This window comes from Musa acuminata, chromosome BXJ1-8 (assembly GCF_036884655.1).
Source record: "Musa acuminata AAA Group cultivar baxijiao chromosome BXJ1-8, Cavendish_Baxijiao_AAA, whole genome shotgun sequence".
Lineage (NCBI taxonomy): Eukaryota > Viridiplantae > Streptophyta > Magnoliopsida > Zingiberales > Musaceae > Musa > Musa acuminata.
Genome location: NC_088334.1, coordinates 2010195 through 2034319, shown reverse-complemented (window position 1 = coordinate 2034319; position 24125 = coordinate 2010195). Strand labels below are relative to the sequence as shown.

Genomic DNA, 24125 nt, shown 5'->3' with positions numbered 1-24125 from the left:
TGCCTTCTTCCTCGTTCATACGCTCCGCAGAGGGAAGAGAAGGAGGAGGGATCAAAGGCTCAGAACTTGTGTCTCCTTCTTTGGGATTCATCTCCTCTCCCTTCTTAAACTTTATGGATGCTTTTGGATGGACTCCGAGTGCTTCTCGGACACAAATAGAAGAGAGAAGGGAGAGAGAGTTCGACAAGGAAACAGGAGAAAGAGAAGAGGCAAGAACGTTCAAGGCTTGCTGCAGAAACCGACTTAGAGTAGGTTAATGACTGTTTTTGGATTCACGTCTTTGTTCGATGGTCTTCGGAAAGGATGGTGACAAGTGATGGAAGGTGGAATCATATCTGTACCCAGTAACAGTTGCCGGTAATGGCCTTAACATTCCTTCGGTCTCTTTGCCTCTCTTCTCTTACGAAGGGTGTTCGTGGTTGGGAGCGAGGGAGGCGCATCGGATACTTGCGAGCGTCGTCCGTTAGTGCCGTGGCGATTCTTCGGCTTTGTTCCCTCTTCTTATCTCGATGCATTCGTGCACGTTGGCTGCCATCGAGGGACCACACGGGACATGGCCGGCTGCATGGGGCCGATATAGGTAGCATGATCTGAGGGTTCGGCTAGAGCTTGAGGAAGAGCACACGCCGGAGTAGAAATTACTTGTCATCGATCACCTGGCAACTGTGTCATCCATGTTCGATCTTTCCCAAGATATGCATCGACTTCTACAGGGATGCCATGGATCGAGAGAGGGGAATTGCTGCAAGTGAAGACGACAGAGCAGCGAGAACAAAATCCCTTCATAGCATCGTCGTAGCTCATGAGTTGTGCTCCCATCTAAAGCTATGATCATCTCGGACGGTGGTCGCTTTGCGGTTCAAATGGCCCTCCTACCCAATGAGCCCCACCTCCTTTGGAATTGTCGGCTCACTGTATACTTTCCACGTGCATAAGGTAGATGGCGAGACTTATGCTGGTCAATTTCTTAAGATGATCATAGGAGAGTTGTTATACTTTCGACACCAACAAATATATATATATATATATATATATATATATATATATATATATATATTACAGAATTTATAGGGTCAGATTCAATAGATAACTAGGTAAGTGTTTGGACTCTAAATCTTTCGATCTAGGTATCAAAAGAAAAATCTATGAGTTTGGTTTCTAATAAAATAAGTTTTAAACAAAACAGAATTTTCAAAATTCATTATCAAAAGATCAGAAGTTACGATCCATATTTTACAAAATCTATAGGGATAAATAAAATAGAAATCTGGATGAACAATTAGACTTCAAATTTATTAAACTTAGTATAAGAAGAAAGGTCTATAAGTTTATTTTCAGATCAAATAAGTTTTATCTAAATTAAAAAATATGTGCCAGAGATTTATAACTAAAACAAGCTGGAAGGTTTAGAATCTCGAAAGTTTTCATATTCAAATCATTATGTCTAAACAAAAGATGTATTAAATGTAAGGCTATAACAATTTAAAGTTTCTCGTATTCAAAATAAATATAGCGATAAAATTATAGTAACGAAGAGCGTAATATATATATATATATATATATATATATATATATATATATATATATATATATTGGGAGGAGGGAGTTAGTAGGAGGAGATAGTGAGAGGGAAAGAGATGGGAGAGAAACAAAGAGAAGGATAAGAGGGAAGGAGAAATAATCTAATAGGAGGAGAACGTATGGGAGAAGGATTGTCAAGGGTGATGGGAAGGAAGAGGAGGGAGGGGAGGGGAGGGGAGAGAAGGAAGGGGATGACAAGAGGGAATGAGAGAAGCAAGCAAAAAAGGGATGAGGAATCAGGTAAGAGGAAGAGGGAGAACGAGGCTGTGGAGGTCCAGAAAAGCTCGACGAGTAGGAGAAAACTGGAGAGGAGAAAGAGGAAGCCACTCATCAATTATATATAAGGAAGCCACTCATGATCCGTCAAATAGTTGCCTTTGCCACAAAGAGAGAGTTATTCATCTTTGCAAAGAAACGAAGTAGCAAACAATGGTGTAAGGTGAAGGAGGTTTTGTAGTCCAACGATGATGTAGTGCAAATGAAACTTGTAGGAGGCTTTCTTCCACATGATCAGTCATTTAACCTTTATAACAATATACATCAACTCATAGTTTTACACAACATTACAAGTAAGATGTTCTTTATACTAACATCTTGTTATTAAACTATCAAAATTATATCACAATCTTCTAGCATCTTGTTACGAGTATGAGTGATAATATGAGTTACAAAGCTCAATGATTATCATATCTATGATATAGTGAAAACAAATCATATGACATATCTAAAAGTCACACTTAGTATTTCATATAATTCATATTTAATAATTAGCAACAAGCAATGCATAAACAAATCAAGATCAAAATGTATGGATTTAAAAGTCATACTTAGTATTTCATATAATTTATACTTCACTTCTTGTTGTTCTCCACCTTTAAGTGTTTTAATGCAATATAGCTCGATAATATTTTTCTTCTTTTTCCTCTAATTATAAGTGTTTAGATAACATAAAAATTACAATATAGAAACCATGTATTAAAGAAGCATATGTGTTTACAATATAACACAGGTGACAAATTCCTTTATTTTTTTCAATTAATTTAATATAAATTTTTTCATAAATCATATTTAAATTTTAGGATTCACAATTTAGTCCATAGCATTAGTCCTTTAATATGAAAATTACTTAATGAAATACATTTATTAAATAAATTATATATATATATATAATAAAAATCATATCATAAAATAATAATAAAAATTATATAAAAATAATAAAAAATTATCATATCATAAATAATTAAAAAAATAAAAAGATATTACATAACCACCTTGTTCGAACTTGTTATAAGATGCTTCAACCTTGTCTTATTCTATCTGATTCCTAGACATTTAGACGAGCATCGAGCATCTTTTAAAAATATTATAATAAACTTTATTGTATCGACTATGCTTAGTATATCAACATCAATTCTCAATTTAATGTTTGATATTTTATAAGAGGATCAAATTATAATAGTAGTCTCTTAATTATAATACAAATAGTTTCTTGAATATTTTAGACATCAGACATTATCTAATTTAAGTATCGAAGACCATAGAGTTTCATCATGTCTATTCCCCAAATTACGACAAAGACTGTCTTTTCTACCAAATTGATAGATCCAACTCAACAAAATCATGAAATCAAGAAATAGGAGAATCATGCAAATCATTTGAGCAATGGACTATTGATAATGAATAGTTCAAATTGTAACTACATAACTACATATGTACCATTTAAGATGCCTTTATTAAGGTAAAATTACGTGATGAAGTGAGCAGCAATATTTGGTTATCATGAAAACAGTTTATATTTTCATTGGAAAATAATTACAGAGAAACATTAAAAATATTTACTTACAAAAAGCGCTCTTAGTCGACAGTTAAAAAGCGGGTTCGGATATCGGGCGATTCCTCAGCAAAGTTTCGCCCCGTCGGCCTCGAAAACCCTAGCGAGAGCGATGGACAAGAGCATGCTCGGAGATCTCGACTCTCTCCCGGAGGAGGACAAGATCAGGATGTCCGCCATGATAGACCAGCTCCAGATCCGGGACAGGTATTCCCAACTCCACTTCCACGAACGAATTTTTGTTTCCTTGCCTGTTGTTTGCTTTTCTTCGTCTCTTTTCGGATCATTACCTTCGCGTAAGCTATCGCGTCGTCGGCGATGTCGTATTTGGGGTTAATCTCACGCGCGGAAGATTGGAAATTGTAGTCTTCTTCCGATGCGATGATGGGATGGACACTCGTACACGAATGTGATCTCTCTTTTTCTTATGCTTATTTTTGTTCTTTACACGGTGCTTAAGTTAAGTTTGTTTATACTCGTGAATCGTCAGCTCAGTTGCCTGTTAATTGTTTCTATCATCAATCGAGTTTAAGAAGGCTATAGGAAGTCGTCAGCTATTTGTTAGGGTATATGACTCAATAATTTATTTTTAATCTTTGTCTTTTACACTACTTGGATTGGTTGTCGCTGTAAGATCACTGTTGTCCGGAAAAAGAATTGGGTTCAGGTTCGGACATGCTATGTTCTGGTCTGGCATTAGTTGCCTGATCAGGATCAGACATAGACCGGCTTTTTCAACATTGCTGATGGAAATGTTGGGTGCTTTATTTTTGATCGTATGGTTAACTTGATATTACCTGAGGTTCTGATCAGGGACTTGCATAGTATGCAAGCAGCATCTTGTAGCTATAAACTCTAAACAAATGAATACTGAATTATCTGCCACAAATCCATTGAATAATTATTTTCAATGATGACAATAACATTTCCCTAAAGAGATTGCTTTTCGCAGATGTGCTTGATGATCTTGTGCACTAGTTTCTTATTATTTTTAGAATAACATTTATTTCATATCGGATAAGTTGGGTTTAGTCAGATTAAAGCCACATTTTGTCATTAAGATAAATATTACTGGAGCTAAAACCACATTTGTCATTAAGATAAATATCAGTGGAGCTAGACCACTGTCTGCAAAAAAATTGTAGAAGCCATCTTACGATAGTTAACTGATAGGTGCAGGACATTTGGGAACACTAATTGGTTATCTCATTTCTTTGATAAGGATTCATTTCATTATATCTGATTGCCGTTTCAAAATTTGATAGAGGAAATAGTTAATTTCTTCAAGTCCTTTTATTAATAAGCTTATGTATATATATTTTTAATGCTGAATAGACAAATGATTGTTCCCCCTAAGAATCTCTTTCTGCGTATCACGTGGGACTTTATGTTCCATGAGTTACCATCTTATTCATTGGTCTTAATCCTCAGAGATCTTATTGACGAGACCATATAACATGTCTGCCCGGTTGATGCAATTTAAATATTATTACTTGGTCTTCCCTCATGTGGTTCTATATGATAGCTAATAGTTTCAGACTCATATTTCTGGATTCTTAGGTATCCTGAAATTTAGGATGATGATGGGCTCCTTGGTGAAGAAGGGGGCTTTTATTTTCAGCAAAAGGTTGAGCAGTTAGCTGAATCATACGATTGCCTCCCTCATGCTGATTTTCTAGTTGCAAAGTATACGGCTGTTGTTTTTATTGCGAATTTAAATTGTACATGTTCTATTTTAATCGTAATCTTCTGCTGGCATTCCAACTAGTTCTCGGATGATGATAGCATTTTTTTTTTTTACTTATATTCTGTAGTAAACCAAGGACTCCACTATCTATTGCTTAACTAGTTACTAAAACTTGTTGCTATACCATGTGATATTACTATCTAGCGAGTCTGCAGATAGTCTTCAGGATAAGTTTCATTTCTTTTGTTTTAGCCATATTTTTTTTAGTAGAGGTGATTATGTAAACCAGTCAATTTGTCTTGCATTGATTTTTATGTGGACATCCATCTTGCAGCTTAAGAATGTATAATACCCTGGTGGAGAGGTGCTTCTCTGATTGTGTGGACACCTTCCGGCGCAAATCTCTTGATAAGCAAGAAGAAACATGTGTTCGCCGGTGTGCCGAGAAATTTCTAAAGCACTCAATGAGGGTTGGCATGAGATTTGCTGAGCTGAATCGGGGCGCTCCCACTCCTGACTAAACATTAGCTCAGCTGATCAGAAGCCCACTTCAGTCACTCTATTCTTAGCTGATGATGGAACCATTGCTAAGTGCATGACAAACGATTTTGACGTACTTGATATTTGTTTTACTTCTGTGGTAGCTTTGTAGCATTAGCCTTCCACCTTCTTATCGTCATCACTGAATAAATCTTACATCCGCTACAGTGCCAATGTTTTTCATGCTGTTGTCGGATGCTTAGAAACGGTGCCTAAGAGTAATACAGACCATTTCCTCTGTTATTGGTGAACACTCCTGAGAACGCTTAAGATCTAAAAGGTTGGTGGTCTTATGTTTATTCTTTATAAACCAAATATTTGTATGATCGTCACGTTTGGTTCGCATTGCCCGATTTCTTGTCTACTTGGCTTTTCTGTATCCAATTGAAATGATGAGTTATTGGATGGTTACATGGCTAATGTTGGCAAATAGCTTTTATTATTTTTTGGGGAATGAACACTATTTTTGTGTCTATTAGGAACATACAAGCTAATAATATTTATTCATTTTATTTTGTTCTATTTTTATTTTTAATCTGCAGAAAAGCCAACCTTGTCTGATTTTTAGTAGGTTAAACCTTAATGGTGACAAGGGTTTTAAGAAATTTCCCTTACATCTTTCACAAGAAAAGGATTAAAAGTAGATCTTTTAAGAAATCTCAAAAGTGTTTCTTCAGGTTTATAGGATTCCTTCTCGATTAACCATTGCATAAGAACGCTATAAAGAAATTTTATTGGACAATTTATCCCTCTTTTTTTTTTTCTGCTGATTTCATTATCTGATATCAGACTCCGTTGCGACCACTTGATTTCAAGCATCAGACCTTCTGTGATCGGGTGCTCATTTTGTTTGCCGTGAGCCGTGGCTTCTGATCATGCAGATTGTCAACAAAACCGCGTTGCTTTATTTATATTTATTTATTTATTTTTTTGCGTTTCTTTATTGGACGGGTGTTAAAGAAGTCAAATACGGTTCGGGTTCAGATTCACAGAATCGAACCCTGATCCGATTAGCTTATATTAATACCACATAAACAAGAAAGAGCCGATCCTTTTCCTCCCCCTATTTCGCTCACGCCCTTGAAGGAAACCCTAGCTTCCATCGGCGAAGATGCCGGCGACAGCAGGCCGCGTTCGCATGCCGGCGAACAACCGGGTGCACAGCAGCGCCGCCCTGCAGACCCACGGCATATGGCAGAGCGCCATCGGTTACGATCCCTACGCCCCCACCAACAAGGAATCCGCGAAGGGCTCCGCCCACCCCGGCGAGGACGAATCCGCTGCTTCCGCGGAGAACGCCTACGCCAATTTCCAGGGTCTCCTCGCTCTCGCACGCATCACCGGCTCGGGCTCCAACGAGGCCCGCGGCGCCTGCAACAAGTGCGGCCGTGTTGGCCACCTCACCTTCCAGTGCCGCAACTTCCTCAGCGCCAAGGATGCCGCCGCTGCCGACAAGGACAAGGACGCCGCGGAGGCCGCGGCCACTGCCGCCTTCGAGCAGATCAAGAAGACCAACGGACTCAAGGCCGAAAGCAGCGAGGAGGAGGAAGAAGAGGACAGCGACAGCTCTGACTCTGACGTGGATCCGGAGATCGAGAAGATCATCGCCGCACGATTTGACAAGAAGTCTAAGAAGAGGACAGCGGACAAGAGGGAGGGCGATTCTGAAGACAATAAGCACAGTCAGCGGCGAAGAGGAAGATCCAAGAAGAGGAGCGATAAGAAGAGGTCGGGCGGAGACAGTGAGTCCGATGAAGAGGACGTAAAGAGGAAGGAGAATAGGAAGAGGAGGCATAGGGGTTCCTATGATGATGACGAGGATGATGAGGAGAAACGTGGGCATAGGCACAGGAAGAGTAGGAAGGATAAGAAGAGGAGGAGGAGCCACAGGAGGAGGGATGATTCTGATGAGTATGATGATGACTCAGAAGAGGAGTCCAATAGGCATCACCGCCACCATCATAGACGGAGGCATGGGCGCAGGGATGACTCTGGGAGTGATTCTGGTGATGAGGATAGTGAGTCATCTGATGATCGCAAGAGGAGGCACCATGAACGCAGGAGGAAGAGGAGGGCATCTTCTGAGAGTGGTTCAGAGAGCACTCGATCAGAAGACTCACGCCGGAGAAAGGGGAAGAAGCACTCCAAGGATAAGAGCAGGAACCACAAGCATGAAGAGAAGAATTGAGGTGGTCAGTGGTAATCTTCTTACACTATTAATGCACTATTTCATTTACTGTATGTTCTTGTGGACATTATATGTTTGTGAACTTCATTAAAACTTAGTTTGAAATGGTTTCTGTTATGCTAAGACCTCAGCCATTGTTACTGAGCGGATGTGTAAACTTTAAATTTGCCTTGATCAGGCTATATTGTGTATGATGATTGTGTAATTTAGTGTTTTCTTGTGATTGAATTTTGTGGCTATGTTTTGTTAATTATGTAGTGTATTCCTCCTAGATTGTTCTTATGGAACTTAGGATGCTTATTGAGAACTACAGAATTGAAACAGTGTTGAGGGGCTGGATACTCAATAATGAAATTTCCAACAAAGCAGAAAAGAATGTTTCTGTTCTTTGGTTGATTTAATTTGATCGATATCTAATGATAACAATGTAAAATTACCTGATGATTGGAAGAAATATTGTTAGCATCACGGATACAGAGATGAGGACAACTTCTTCAGGTGGCTATAAGAGTTATGTGTCTTTGGCCTTTGTGGAATGTTTAGATATGCTACTTCTAAGGTAATGGAGAATGTCTTTATATTTCAAATCTTGTCTTAGTGGGAGGAGTTGTGGGAAGAGCCATGGTGGGCTCTTCTTTCGCTCGTCGCCAAGGTGGGTTCCTCTCTTGCTTGTCGACGAGGCGGGCTATGGGAGGAGTCGAGGTGGGCTACTCCCTTGCTCGTCGTCGAGGGATCCATGTCAGTCGATGGGTCCGCTGTGGGACCATCCAAGGACCTATGTAGATCTATAGTAGGGATGTTGCGGAGGCGCCTCCATTGTCGACCTACTCCTACCCTTGTGTTGAGACGAGCCTTAGGAGGAGCCGATGCGGGCTCCACTTTCGCTTGTCACCGAGGCCAATCGAGGTGGGCTCTTCCTCTGCTCAGTCACGAACCATCACCAAAGGCGTCGACCCTGACTCGATCCGACCATCCTTTCATCGTTGGTTAGTCAAGGAAGAAGAAAGCTATGAAGAAGGTGACCCATCCTCGGTCGATTGTGGAACCCAAGGTGGAGCGGATTTCTGAAGAGGAATCGAACAAGGTGCCTCCTACCCCTGAGGCGCTAGCGTTTTCAAACGGTCCTTGAAACTCAAGATCCTCCTTAAGGAAAAGAGGAGAGAGGCAAAGGTTGTATTTGACCTGTGTAAGGGCAAGTCTTTGCCTTTCGCAGCGTCGAAGTTAGTTGACCTATTAGACCCAAATCTAGACACATCGTTGCGGCCAATATAGGAGGGCTTGCAAGAAGGGTAGAAAATATAGAGCAATGCTGGAGCCGTGGATCAATACTACCGATAGTCCTTGTGCTCCGGGATAGCAAAGCAAATCTATCGCTTCGCCTCGGAGGTTTTGCTCGACGTGGGCTATTGTAATGAGATGTTGGTAAGTTAAGTCATGGGTCCTAGGTCGCCCCTTTAGTACCTTATTATTGTATCATGGCTAACCTCTTTGTTTTTGACTTGTAGTATCATCATTACATCACAACCCTTCTTGATCGTGTGTGGGATGCCGACTCCATTATTAATCTACAGTCCTTTATGATCGACAATCTACATGAGGAGGTGGAGGGGCTTAAGAGGGAGAGGGGAGACCTTGTGCTTGTTGTTGAAGCATAGGCTCGGGGAGTTGAGCTGGCGAGGCAAGTCGTTGGAATCGATTCCTCATGGATTTTTTGGGTGAATAGCAATTGACCCGAGGTGGAGTCGACCAATGCCTCCCTTTTTTACTGTTAGAGCTCGTCATATCTCCTCCAAACATCGATTCATGTGTCGTAGTTGGATCGTAGGGAGTCCTCCGTCGAGTCCACTGATTGAGTCTCGGATTCAGGCAGGCAGATTGAGCGTGGTGTGATCTGTTGAATTCCATGGTCAGGGATCAAAGTGCCCCCTCGACCGACGGTTAGACACGCCTCGAGTGCTCCTGGGATGTCAGCATCGCATTGGGTCAGGGAATCTCGACGAGCGTTGGTGGTAGTGGAGCCAGAGATTGTAGCTAAACTGGTGGCACTGTCTGTTGGGCCAATTGGAGCAAAAAGGAGCGACGACTTGTATCATGCATTTTAACATCTGCACTTGCTAAGTGAGGTTTAATAACACCTTGATGAGAACAAGTAGGTGGCTTGGGGCTATCCCTGTGGACAAGAGACCCATGTCTTTGAATAGGCTTTATTATCTCATCAGTGTCTACGCTAAAGTGGATGTACTAATGTGCAGAAAGGGTGGTTGTGCCCTTCTTGGATAAAAGTATTGTGGGTCGGGGGCAAAGCCTCTTCGCTCGAGCGTTCATTGAGAGGATCGACGGGCGGGCATTCATGTGATATCAGGTCCTTCTTTTAGCACAAAAAATGTTATGGAAAGATGTCATTGACGACCTGGTCTGCTCAATGGGAGAGGTTTCCTGACCCGATACCTCCAACATGCAAGATAGTAACCCGATGAAGGTGAGTGTAGTGATGAGCATTAAAAAATGATCCCTTTGCAATCGCGCTAAAAATAAGTTTTTTACCCGGTCGTAAAGGTGCAGAATATTTTGTGAAATATTCTATGGGGAAGCAGTCTTCAATCGCTTCTAACAACCTCTACTTGGCCTTTTCTCAACGTGAGCGACAGGGTCGAAGACAACTTGCAACTGCCTGCCTTGGACTCTTGTCCATGTGGACAGACCAGTGGTTGGTGGGTTACTCAATCAGAATGGTTGAAACATTAAAATATAGATAATTTATTTGTTCTTTTTAATCAAAATCTTTATCTCTGAGTTTTAGACAGTATACATGCATTAGGATGGGTTCCCAGGAGAAAGAAGAAAAAGGGTGAACTTTGTTTGGTCAATATTGTCAAGGCAAGAGCCAGCATATCTGTTTGGCTGGTTCGGCTACATCGAGGTCAAGTGTCAAGTGACTCAAAATCTTTGCATGCGTTTGGTATTTGGATGCCCAGAGAAACCCAAGTTTTTTCTCTTTGCCTGACATAAACTCTTCATGCAGTTTATCATGAAAATAAAAGTCATCTCTGTTCTACACTATGCATATTTTCTTTGGAAATGCCTGAGCTCTACTTGTTATGTTTGAGAAGCATTCCAAGTTTTCATATCTGATGTCTCAACTTAATCTTGTTTGACGTTTTTATGTTGCTATTGTAGATCAATCTGTGTCGAAAAGAATGTCTGATTTCTGTTTCTCAATTTAATTTTCATGCTTTTCTTTTTATATTGCATGATTGATATTGCTTTATAAGAAATTGCATTGGTTAGAGGCTCAACTAATTGGAATGAGCAGCAATGAAGAAAAGACCAATTCCATGGAGGCCACACCCTAAACGTGCCGGTTGTACTTTGTTTCTCCTAGCTGACTGTAAATTATAACAAAATGTCAAGCTCATGGGCCATATATGCCATTTCCATTCATTACAAGAACCGTGGAGTCACCTGCTGCTGTTTGGTTTGTTGTTACTACAATCTCTATTTGCTGCCTTCAAATTTTGATTGGCCTGCACCAATCATCGAGACATTGAGTGCATTTGAAAATTGGATGCCCAAAATTATTGCCAATGATGATAATTTTGAACTATACATAATGACGATACTTCTCCTGAACTTATTGCCGAGAGTTCAATTCATTCATTCTGACTGAGGGCCACCTGTATTGCTTCTTGAAAAGGATATCTACCGTCACTTGTTTGTAAAGGTTGTTGATCCATCAATACACGCTTGGCTTCTCTTTGATAACCCATGTCACATGTTCGATAGGATTCAATCCAAGCCCTTTTACTATAATGAATCGTCATGTATATACACTCTGTCCCGAGTTCATCTAATACGCCACCCTTTATTCGTACCGGTCTTTGCTCGTTTCCTGTCATCGGTCATCATCAGGCGGGTTTGGCGGGCTAGTCTGGACTTTATATTTGGGCTCTCTATTGGAGCCCATTTAAGCGTCCTATATATATATATATATATATATATATATATATATATATATATATATATAAAGAAATAATCTTCATCAGAGACAGATAAATACGAAGGTGTTTTTGTTGGAACGCGTGCTACATAGTTAGTTCATCATCCGTGGACGGGATGGCAATATGAAGAGAGGAGGTGTTTCTACTCTCATAAAGCCCAGCGGAACGGGAGGGCGTTGCACCGAACGGCAATAAAACGAAACCAAGTCCCAAATGAAAGCTTGAAGGGTAGGCGGCACGGGTTCTCCTTCTCGTCGCTTCCTCCTCCGCCCATTCTGCTCGTTAGTTCCATTTGTTAGATTCCAGTTTAGGTGCGTCCTTTCTCGCGGAAGCGTCCTCGATCCGTTTTATGCTTAAATGTGCTGCTTTAGGGCATCCGATCGCGTTTTCTTTGGCCTTGAATTCGTGTCTCATGCGTAACGTTTCTGTATTTGTTTCGGTGTTTTGGGTGAGGTAGGATCATCCGAGGCCATGCTCCATAAATTGATTACAAAGAAGGCGATCTCATCTCTTCTCTATTTCACGAATCACAATCCTCTTTCTGTTAGCACGGTCTTCGTTATAGCCAATTTGCTCAGTCCAATTTGGCTCTCTCTTGCAAGGGCTCACTTGTGATGTATCGGGCCTTGTAGATCTCGTTGCAAGGGCTTAAGAGGGCGCGATTCTTCTTACAGAGGAGTCACCTCTCTCTCAGTCATGTCATCGTGGTATAAAGCTGTTGTTTATCATATACTAGTCTATGATGACAATCCTTTTTAACATCAATTTTCTTCTAGATGATTTTTTAGCTTATTCCTTTGTAATCATTTTGTTGTTTCATTAATTTTAAGCTCCGACATAATTAGCACCAAGGCACCTTGACATAACAGTAACATGCAGTTTTGCTCGGTTGATTCATGTACAACTTCAAACTTGATACACGGTTCAGTCGGTCGTATAACATTCTAGTAGAGCCTATGATGTATCTGGGTGCAATTGTTAATTGTTATTTTGAATTTGGTTGCTGCTTGATATTTGTCAACATAATCTCAATGTTTCAAATTGGACGATCCCATTTTTTGCTTCTTAATTTATGTTTTTGTTATTGATCAGGGTTGTCGGTATATTGTGCCTGATGTGGGCAGGTTCCTTGTCGAACATGTTCATGAATCAAATTAATAGGAATGATAATGAATAAAAAAATATGAATTTTTTTAAGCTACATCTTAACTTATGATAACCACTCTTCTTAGGTTGTTGAAAGATACTATTGTTCCCTAGACATGCAAGAAACTGCAAAGTGCATACATTAGTTGAACTTCTACCAGTAGATATTCACATATTTATTATATGAAAAGAGGATGATTTGTTCTTGCAGATTCAATTGTTTTAAATGGGATCAATGGATAAAGCCATTGAAATAGATGTGTTGGAGAGACGATTGTTGTCAGGTTCAGTTTCAAATGAATATTCTGAAGTTGATGAAGACACAATTCTCTACACTGCATCTTTTGATGAGATGGAAGATAACTATGTTAAATACCAAACAGCTCAATGGATTCTCTATTCCTTGCTTTTGGTACTGGCATGGGGAATTGGGGTTTTAATGTTGCTATATTTGCCAGTACGAAGATATGTCTTACGGAAGGACTTCCGTTCTCGCAAGCTATATGTGACTCCTAATGCTATTGTGTACAAGGTAAGCAAAAAAACCTCTACTGGTCTATTGGTGCCACTGTGTTTTATCTTTTATTATGTCGATTTTTGGCTTAAAGATGTATTGACATCTTTTGGATGCAAGTGTGTTTCTCCGAGTACATTCTTTACAGAAAAGATTATCGTGAAAGTTTTTTTTTTTCTCTTCACTTATCTTTTTCCAATTACTAGTACAGGGAGAGTGGTACTTGGAGAAGGCGTCATGATATGAAAAAAGGTCTCTTTTTTTAGTGGATTGTATTCAAAATTGTAATGTGCTAAGCATAGCGATGACCGAGAAGGGTTTAAGAGTAAATGAATGTGGGTGCCCATGAAGAACACATCATGGTTGTTCATTGCACTTACTCGTTTACTAAGGCACTACTTATGATCTTTGTTTATGATAATGCATTTACTGATAGTAAGGGCTGTTCATTGTAATGGATTAGGGGCTGCATTCCATTGCTTTTGCTAGCTTTGTGATTTAGCATAATGCTGCACTGTGCAACAAAATATGTAATTTTCTCCTTATTTTAGACTTTTGTCATGTTAGTTGCATGAGTTTACCCTCCATGCAAATGATAGACTTTGTCACCTACCAACTATCTTTAGAGTTTCAATGTAGCCTCCTCTTTCTCTCTATTCTTTTGAGGTGCTCAAATAGATACGGCCACCTATATGTGTTGGATATTTGATATATATTTACTGTGACTCTTTATTTTTTTCCTTTTCTATTTTGACTTTAGAGAAGAAACTTGTGTACTTGCATACAGGGAATAAATTTTATGATAGTTATTTCCTCTTTTGGTGTCTATAGTGTTTACTCTGAAAATTTAGTAATACAATATCCACATCTTATAAATGGTTTAATCTGGCCAGTATATCTGGACCAGAATATCTTTTTAAATGATAATCTGCTTTGGATCTTCCATTTCCATACTTGTTTCGCCAGTAACTCTACTGTGATACAGGTTTCAAGACCAGTACCTTTTCCTTGTTTTGGAGTTTTGAAGAAAGAGAAGCATGTGCTGCTAGCATCAGTTGCAGATATAGTTATTGAACAAGGTAATGGGGAACCCTGGAACTAGTCTCAATTGGACAGAAGTTAGAAATGTGGTTGGCTTGCTAATCTTTTCTAAGACTTACCGTAAATCTAGCTTGACAATTTATTTTTCACAATGACAATATATTTGTTTTATGTATATGAAGCTAACATAGTTGAAATGAGAAGTTATCTTTGAGTTTACGTGCTAACAAAGGTAAGAGAAAAATTGCTGATGGAACTGAATGCTTCCAACATACAAATTTGCTCAAGAAAAGGAAAGTCTAAGTTTTTGATAAGTTAATGTTTTAACCTTTAACACAATGTCTTGAGCTATAACTGGCATCCTTGCTGCCAATTAATGTATGATTAAAACATCACTCTTGATATTGGAAACCCTTCTTTTTTTAATGATGACATCTATCTCTGTTTGCTTAACATGCATAAAGTATTACTATAAATGTGTATATTGTTGGCTGAGGCATCAATGATGTAGTCACAAATGGGTTCCTTGCTGCCAATTAATGTATGCCATAAAACATCACTCTTTATATTGGAAACCCTTCTTTTTTTTAATGATGACATCTATCTCTGTTTGCTTAACCTGTATAAAGCGTCACTATAAATGTGTGTATTGTTGGCTGAGGCATCAATGATGTAGTCCCAAATGAGAGTCACCTATGTTCCATTCTACATGTGTCTAAATTTCACTCTGATTTCTTAGATCATCATTTGGCTACATAATTCCTGTTCCTTCTTTCGCATACTCTGTCAGCTGTGATAATGTTTATGAATAGGAATAGAGGACAACCTGGTGCGCGAGATCTCTATCCAATGGCGGTGTCCAAAGAAGCTCAGATGTATTCGTGCCTATGCTTGCATGTAGAGTAGTTGTCTGTGTGACTGAACCCTTGACCTCGTATAGCAGTTAAGCAGCCTTAAACAGGAAACCATTGTTCATTCTACGATGACAATGACTTGGAGTCGGAATCACAGATTGAAATACATTCATAAGCTGGCCTCCTTTTTTAAGTTCCTAATTTGGCTCATTAATGTTTTTTTGGCATATCGCATATAGAATTGGGAACTAGTGTCTAGGTGCATATAGAATTGACTATTGAGAACTAATGAGGGAAATGTTGGTCTATCATCCAACAACTTGGGAGTTGGGTCGACTAATTATGTATACTCAGACATTAATAATTCCTTGCTCTGGAGTCCAGAACTTTACTGGTTTTAGTTGATGTATAACAGTTTCCTAGGTTTGTTTGGATTTTAATTAATTATACTCAAATGTCACTTAAATGCCATATCTTATGAAATCCATAAATTTCTGAAAATCATATTTCCTTCCCATTGTTTCACCTCTTTTTAGCTTCTTTTGTTTGTTAGGTGATTCTCTCATCTGGAGCACATAATCGGGCTGCCAACAATTTTAACTTGGCTCAAATTGTTATTGGTTGTTTCATCTCCATGTCCCCGTAGTGCTATTCATTAATTGATCAGAGTTTTCTTTTCTTACCTTTTCGTGTATGGTACTATCGATGAATTCACTCCAGTGTGTTATAGTCATCCCTTATTGAAATGGTGCCATGCAACTTTTGCATGGCCATCTTAATAGAGATAGGAAGCTGCTGGTTTTTTGCACGGATTATCACACAGTTAAATAAGGTGTTGCTTGCATGCAAAATAAACTTTCAATCATTGCTGTAGTGCTTCCTAACAAGCTTCTGAATTTTATTAGGATACCTTCAATCCTTCTTTGGGATATATTCTGTCAGAATACATAATGAAGGTGTAAGAAGGATTGCGAATGACGATTTTCAGATCCAAGGAGTTTCTGATCTAAGGGCTTTCCGTAAGGTACAACTGATTGGATAGGAGTTTATTCATGACCTCTTGTTGCTAATGTAGATAAATTTGACTGTACTTTGCCCAGGCTATTTTAATGCATCTTTCAAATATAAGGAGTGATGGTTTCAACAGGCAAATTTCTGTAAATGAAGATCCTCAGACATTTGGTTCTTGTCCTCCATCTGGTTCTTGGGTATGCTCATGCCTTTTTATGCATGCTGCCTTCCATAATATTTTTGCTCTGTGGAGTCGTTACCATTTAACGCAGCTTACCCATGTTCAAATTATTTTCAGTCCAGTGGATTCTGATTGAGCTCATGCTGGTTGGGTGATTTAAAGTATTCTTCCTAATATGAAGTAGTGCCTGTGATGATTTAGTTGACGAAAGTCAGCGATAGCTATATATCATTTTCTATACCAATTATATCTGTAGATTACTTTTCCTTTTTGGGAGACAACTCGGATGTCATTTGTTTGTCGACCTTAGTAATTTAAATAGACTCTCGAGCTAGGCGAGGCGAGGCCCGAGTGCCTCATGTGTGGACCAGGCGACACGCTTTAATAAGGCGCCGCCTAGGCGCTTGCCTAAACCCAGGTGTCGGGCGCTTCGAACGAGCGTCCGATTCAAGTAAGGCAACTGAACTAGACTTTTAAGTCTGGTTCGGTTCAACAATAGTTAGTTGGTTCTATTGAACCAACTACCCTCAAAAGCTACCCTTCACGCCCATGTGACTCCGAGCCAACCCTAGCGTTGCTTCTACCTCTGCCGCTAACGCTGTCTATTGCTGCCTCCGTCGTAGGCGCAGTGGACCAAGCCTTCCTCTATCGCCGACAGATGGGTCCGACGACCTAGTAAGAGCCTGTAGCTTCCTTCCGCTGTCACTCCATGTGCAGTTCCTTCCACTGTTGAGGGAGAGGACCGCATGTTCTTTCGCCACCGATGGACGTCCTCTGGAGTTTCCGTCGCTATCGTTGCTGGTGTCTGTAGCTTCCGTCGCTGCCACTGTCCATAATTTTCGTCATTGCTATCGTTCATAGCACTGCAATGACTGTCTTAAACTAATCCTCCGCCACTGTTGCTGTCAGCTTCTCACCGATGTTTTTACCACTTTCCACTATCGGTTTCCACTGTTAGTGACCCTTTTATCCCCCTTTGTTATTGTTAACAGTTTTTTTCTCCCCTCTTAACTATTGTTAACAGTAGATTTTTAATTTAATATCATATATTTATTTAAATAATTATATTTATTAATTATATTATATATTTTAATATTTTAATATTTCATAGTGTCTCGCTTTGCTGCTTCGGCCGTTTTGGGACCTTAGTGTCTTTTGACGCTCAGTGCTTTTTAAATCACTGGTTGACCTTAGATGTACTGTCTCTTTATATTCGTACAAATTTTAGATATTCCAAAGTGTCAATATTAGAGATCTCAAACCATCTCCGTGTAACCCACTAACATATAGGATTTGGATCAGCTTGTAGAATATAACCTTCTACCGGTAATCACTTGATGATGTTCTTGCATCTGGTCGAGAGCAGACTATCTGGATGTCTACATTGTTGAGTCAACCTTCCTGATTGTGCTGTCAATTGCAAATGTCATTTTAAGTCTCTTAGGCAGTGTTTTGTTTGAGGATAAGGAGAGCTAGAGGTCAGTTAAGAAGTTCACCCGCCATACATTGAATGAACAGTTGGAAACAACTCAATATGGTCTAATCTGGAATCCTAAATTAAAATAAATCATCGAGGACAATGAGAGGCAATATGACCTCTATTATGGCACTAATGACATTGGATTGAAGATAGATTAGTTTAAGAATCAATAGTTGAACGAGTTGGACGATTCATGATTGGGTTAGGATTGTTGCTAGTAGTGGAGATTTTAACTTGATAGAGCCACTACTTATGGTAGTTTGGGTAGATTTTTTACCTCTATTGTCGAGAGACTAAGAAGATGCTTGACGAATTGAATAAAGTTTGATGTACTTTTCAATCTTAAGTGGTCGTCAGGACGTTTCCTCCATGGTATCGGGGAGACTAAGGGAGACTTCCCATTGAATGTCAAACCTCAACCAATTAACAAATCTTCGAACAGTGATGATTTGTTCCTCTTCTATTTCAAACCTAAGTTCTTCAAATTGGGTCAAATATTTTGTCACACTAGAATTCAACTGTTTAAGGTTTAACAATTGTTCAACCAATTGGCTTCGAAAGTAGGTTGGTAAATATTTTTCCTTAAGTTTTTGTTTCATGCCTTCCCACTAAGTGATGAGAGGCTCTCGATGGTTTCTGAGATTACGTTGGACATATTTCCAATATTTCATAGTGGACCCTATCAGTTTTATTTTTTGCAAATTGCACACGATCAATATCAATCATTACATACCACTCAAAGTAAGCTTTCATGCTATCTAACCAGTCAACAGACACATTTGGGTCAAACCTACCATCAAAGTCCGACACATCCACTTTGACTCCTCTAGCCATTTCTCCCATATTACCAACAAACCAAACTCGGCCCATTACTTGGATTTGTAGATTTCTAGCAGGTTCTATGAATTCATCGTTAAGGTCAAAGGCTTGGTCATTAGGAATTGTTGGAACATGATTGTGAATAGGTGCCCTATAGGTGGACCTAGGATTTGTTTGAATTGGGGCTTAGGGAGTAGGTAAAATTCATTGATTTGAAGCTATGGAATGTGGAGAATGGACTGTTGCCTAGTCGACTCATTAACCTCCTCATTCATGGGGCTTTTTTCAAGATGTCAGAGAGATCTTAGGACTTTGGGTCATTTGGTCGCATAACTGGTTTAACATTGACATGATATACTAAGTTCGTCCTAAGGGTGTCTACCTCAGTCTGTTGGTTTAGAGATTCATCAGGTTCGGTCTGATTTTTATCTCACCGAGTCATGATCCTAATGCTATCAACAAATTACCGTTTGATAATAAGGTTGTTAATTATCACTGTGCACAAGGTAGAAATGCAACGATTCAAATAGTTCACTTTTCTTTTCTTTACCTTTTATTTTGTTTTGTTTTGTTTTTTGTTTTTTTGGACAACTCACAAGGGTTCAAATTTTAGTGGTACTGTAATTGTTGCTGAAGGGGAGAGGGAGAACAATAAATAGAAAACAAAAGAGAAACGAGGGAGAAGCGATGAAAACAATGTTATAATGAAATATATGGTTTTTCTTTCTGACAAAAAAAGTATTAGTAAAGTTTTCAAAAATTTACCCAGCATTAAGAGCTATATGGTCCACTAATTTCACAGGGATAGTTGCCCCAAAGTTCAATTCCACATGTAAGGGATTAACATTGGAGGCGTAAGGATCCTTGAGTGTTGATTGGAGCTTTTGTTACTAGTTGAAACCCAATGGAGTACAGGACAGGTTTCTTGATGTGCCCTGATACCAAACTGATGTAGAACAGAATATAGAAGTAGAGAGACAGAGAGGGGAAGAGAAAGTACAAGAAGTGTGAGATAAGAGAGGAGAGTCGGAGAGTAGAGAAAATGCATTTTTTTTCATTCAAATCTGAAATGTTTGATCCAATAATAAGCTCCACTATTTATTGGGGTTTAGGTGCTTTGGTATAATTAATGAAGACAATGATTTCCAAGAGTAATCTCCTAGGGAATTAATATATCTTTTAAAAATTTAACATGTAACTTCTAAGATACCTAAATGATAAATGAGTATACGTAATACAAAAGGAGTCGTAAAAAGACCAAAAAAACTTTTTAATTTTCAATACAGCACTTGGAATTTTTAGGTCAACTAATTAATGACTTTTTGTTGATATCTTTACCTAGGACAAACTTTTCTGAAATCCTCCGTGAAGCTCAATGGTTCTGCATCACCTACTCATTAGAGGTGAAAGATGCTCTACCATTCAATCCACAATGACAGCATTTGGCTTAAGATATTTTAGTTTCAGACAAATATAGCCTTGTACTTCTGCTCCTTTTGGTTAGATGTTGCAGAACAACTAGAAATTTCTGACTTAATATAAACCACCTAGATGAATGGGTAACTATCTATCATCTATTATTTAGCCAAAAAGTCCAGAAACTTTGTTAGGTGGCAACCAAGCATAAAGACAATCTATTTTGATTTGCCTCGGTCTAGAAATTCTGCTGTGTTATTCGAATGTTGGACCAAGTGCCAGCCTATAGTTCCCCAAAAACGATGATTGTTGCAGATTTTCTGTGAACCTGCAAACTCTAGATTATATTGCCTTATTTTTTGATAGCTTCTAATCACAGTCAATTTATGCTGTTCCTTCAGGACTTTATTTTGTCATCTCTACAAACCTAATTTTCAGGGCCACCTTTCTTCTTATCTGCAGATAGCCCCTCCTGGAGATCTGATATTGCAGAGACTTGAGGAGGTTGGAAGTTCAATAAAGGTATGACTGGTATATTGTTGCTTATCTTCAGCAATCAAATGTTGATTGTTGCACCTCCACAAATGCTCACCCAAGGCAGGGGGAAACATTTCCTCTCATCCTATCTGGTGAGAATTTTGGGGTAGGATCTTGAAGATAATTGAATATAACAGAAGTTAGTTTGTAATCCACTTATTTCCTAATTTGACAGTTAACTATTTTTCTTTGATTGTACTGCAGAAGGTGCAGACTTTAATTGAGAAGAAGCCCGAAGCATCAGAAATCATGGACTAACATCATCAAAGTCTGTGAGGTTCAAATCTTTTAGTTGTTCACTTATTTTGATCTTTCTGACAAATAAAAGCAAGTGTTGAGATTCTTGTATTTTCTTAACGTTAACCAGCTGTCCTGCTTATTCATGTGGCAATCTAGAAACTTGTTAATTGATATAGGTGCATATTGAGTTTATTCATAGATGAATAGCAGCTGAGATTATTGTTTTCATAGATGAATATCAGCTTCATTTACTTTCTTGGTTGTTCATGTTGTGCCTTCCATTATATTCAATTAAGTACGCTTGTGAGGTACTTTAATTTAGTTCTGTCAGGTTTTTCTGTATTTCCATACACGTGTCATTAGGATTTAATTAGCATCTGTGCACATGTTAACTACTTGGTAGAAGAACTAATTATTTCATGTTCTATTTTGTTATCTACAGCTTGGTCATCTCCTTTGGTTAAATCCATTTTTTGTTTAATGATCAAGTTTACTTTTATAATGACAAATTTACCATATGCTGGTCATCTCCTTTAAAAGATTTAGCACTTTATGATTGATCCAAGTCATCCATGGGTTGTAATACCTTTGGCTTAGTCAAAAAATATACTTTTAGCTGCTGATGACAAATGGCTCGACAATTTCTCGAGAACCCATAGTATGTTGTGACTTGTGATGGCCCTGAATGTTACAAAAAACATTTCTTAGGAGTTTTTGCAAGTTGATCTTTTATAAGTTTAATCTGGTTATGATACTATATATTTACCTATCTAGTTGTAAGCTTATTAAGTCTCCTGCTTTTTGAACTTCATTTTCTAGTACTTTGTAAATTTGAAATTGTTGTTTTTCTGCTTCAGGAAGATGCTTCTAACGAGTGGTGTTTAATTGCATCAAATTGTTCGTTTGTCAGTACCTTTTGAAGTTGTGCTATCTTTGTTCTCCTGAACATTTAGCATCTAAGTAGTTGTTCTCTGATGATTGAAGTCGCATAGGCCCATGATATCCTTCCCAAAGCTCCTGTTGGACATCCACTTCCTGGTGTCCTTTTCAATTGAGACAACATAGAAGATATCAACGTGTTTAGCTTTTCAAGTAGCCAGAATAGTAGATTCTTGATTTTAGGCATCACCACCCCTACGGAACATGATGTTTTTCTCTTGTGCACTTATCGTCTTCCTTTTGACCGTTACAGGATGATGATGGGTGTGCAATTGTTCTCTCCTGGTGCTGATGTATCCACTGCTGATCATAATAACCATCTTCACCACCCGAAGAGGTCAATCCTGCTTAACTCTTTACACTTGCATCTTGGTTGTGACCATCTTAGAATATTTTGTTCTTGCAAATGTAACAACGTAGAAACATAAAAGATAATCCATGAAGCTATACAGAAGATATCTTTCGACTTGTTGGCCTGTTTCTTTCGAACTCCACTATCTTGCTTTGTTAACATTACTTAATCAGATCCTAGCTTCCAGCTTTGGCATCTGTTGGCATCTTGAAGTTTACATGCTAACACACAGTCACAAGTTTGTTGTTTCGGAATAAATCAGGTAGGGTTAGAATCTGAGAATTGGGAAATCAATATAATAGAAACATTAAATAAGTTCAATGTCTGAGTTATAGGAACAACTTGACTTGGGCTAAATAATGTGGCACATGTTCCATCCACAAGCGTTGGATGTCATGGTTCAAAGTAGAAAGAAATCTTGCAGAGGAAGTAATGGTACTGCGAGATGACGTTTTAATAGGTTGGTCTTAGACACAACATGGTTCTCAGATTTCTTGGTCAGCTATTAGGGTCATGATCAACAATACTCTTTGAGTGACTGGTGAATTCATAGTATATGAATGTGTCGCGATCTTCTTAATCCACCTTCCCAATACTTTGTTTTGAGACATGATTTTGTTTGTCTATCATTCTTTTAGATGGCAAGCATTGTGGTCAGTCTACTTGAATAATCTATTCAGCGTAAGTAATTTTCTTGTCCAGCCAACCACTTTTGTTTCTTCATTGACAAGTCTTGTATGCATGACTCATTCTTTCATTTGAATAGAATCAATATACTTGACCTCATGTTTTGCTCAAGTAATCATCATCACATCATCCATGTTTGAGATTTCAACTCCTGCCAAGAACACGAGCTTGAATTCATATATGACATGTGATGAGGTTAAACAGTACCTTTAGCCTAATCCGATTATTTTTAAACAATGGCGTGTCGTAATTGTTCATCGAGCACTTGATATTTAAGTTACCATTGTTAAGAAGAAGTATTGTGAGTTACCATTTTTAAACATGCTTTTTTCAATACTCTTTTTATTGTGTGGGATTTGTTAAGAAAAGTATTTTACATTTAGATTTAATGTTGATGTGATAATTACGTCAATTGGTGTTGGTGAGGTTTGGATCATTGCCACGGTCATGAAATGTTCCGACACATAATTTTGACTTCAATTCGAAGAGTCACATGTATCATTGTTTCGTTTCTTTTTATTTATGATGTGAATTAATCGTGATCATCGATTCTCCTTCGGCCACCACCTCAATCATTACGAGCCGTTCACGACTCCTCTCAATCGATGTCAATCATCTCCTTGACGCATTCAAGTCTCTCCCACCATCCATTTCTTTCCATTGTCCTATCAGACATTCATCTCCTTCGACGCGTTCAATTCTCTCCCACCATCCATTTGTTCGCATCGTCCTATCAACCAGTGTTGTCTCTATCACTGCCCATGTTAGTACATTTCGTTGCCTTCCACCATCCTTCTCGACCGCATACATGTCACATCACATCACATCACATCCATTGATGAGCACAACCCAAAGGACACGAACGCTTGCTGATTCCATTCACGGATGCTGCAAGTGACCAATCGATTTAGTTGCATTGTCTTACGGCAATGAACCACTGAGTTATATCAGTCATCGGTATACTTCGAAAGCTAAATTTCCTCGATAAGATTAGGATTTAAAACATCTTCGACGCGGATGTACGATGGGGACATTGGGAATCTCATGTTTGGACCAAGGAAACGCTGTCTCCTGTTCTTGGAA

General features: G+C 38.8%; 3 protein-coding genes across 11 annotated transcripts; all 3 read left to right on the top strand.

Moving 5' to 3' along the window:
• The first annotated feature begins 3452 nt into the window (after nt 1-3452).
• On the top strand, nt 3453-5882 carry LOC135680581 (mitochondrial import inner membrane translocase subunit Tim9-like). The gene is made up of 2 exons (XM_065194608.1): nt 3453-3619; nt 5434-5882. The coding sequence occupies exons 1-2, from the start codon at nt 3525-3527 to the stop codon at nt 5618-5620; spliced, it is 282 nt and encodes a 93-aa protein (XP_065050680.1). The 5' UTR covers nt 3453-3524; the 3' UTR covers nt 5621-5882.
• Nucleotides 5883-6680: 798 nt separating this feature from the next.
• On the top strand, nt 6681-8055 carry LOC135680580 (CAX-interacting protein 4-like). The gene has a single exon (XM_065194607.1). The coding sequence runs from the start codon at nt 6751-6753 to the stop codon at nt 7825-7827; it is 1077 nt and encodes a 358-aa protein (XP_065050679.1). The 5' UTR covers nt 6681-6750; the 3' UTR covers nt 7828-8055.
• A 3851-nt stretch (nt 8056-11906) lies between these two features.
• On the top strand, nt 11907-22471 carry LOC135585162 (uncharacterized). Of its 9 annotated transcripts, XM_065194606.1 has the most exons (9): nt 11918-12136; nt 12283-12532; nt 13183-13503; nt 14471-14564; nt 16286-16404; nt 16481-16588; nt 20750-20809; nt 21029-21101; nt 22257-22471. In XM_065194606.1, the coding sequence occupies exons 3-8, from the start codon at nt 13198-13200 to the stop codon at nt 21080-21082; spliced, it is 741 nt and encodes a 246-aa protein (XP_065050678.1). In that variant the 5' UTR covers nt 11918-12136; nt 12283-12532; nt 13183-13197; the 3' UTR covers nt 21083-21101; nt 22257-22471. The 9 variants fall into 9 exon arrangements, 6 of the variants coding, with proteins under 6 accessions (XP_065050677.1, XP_065050678.1, XP_065050675.1 ...); XM_065194605.1 differs by lacking the exon at nt 12283-12532 and having other exon boundaries at nt 11907-12053; XR_010515483.1 differs by lacking the exon at nt 12283-12532 and having other exon boundaries at nt 20750-20916; nt 21029-21092.
• Nucleotides 22472-24125: the final 1654 nt, after the last annotated feature.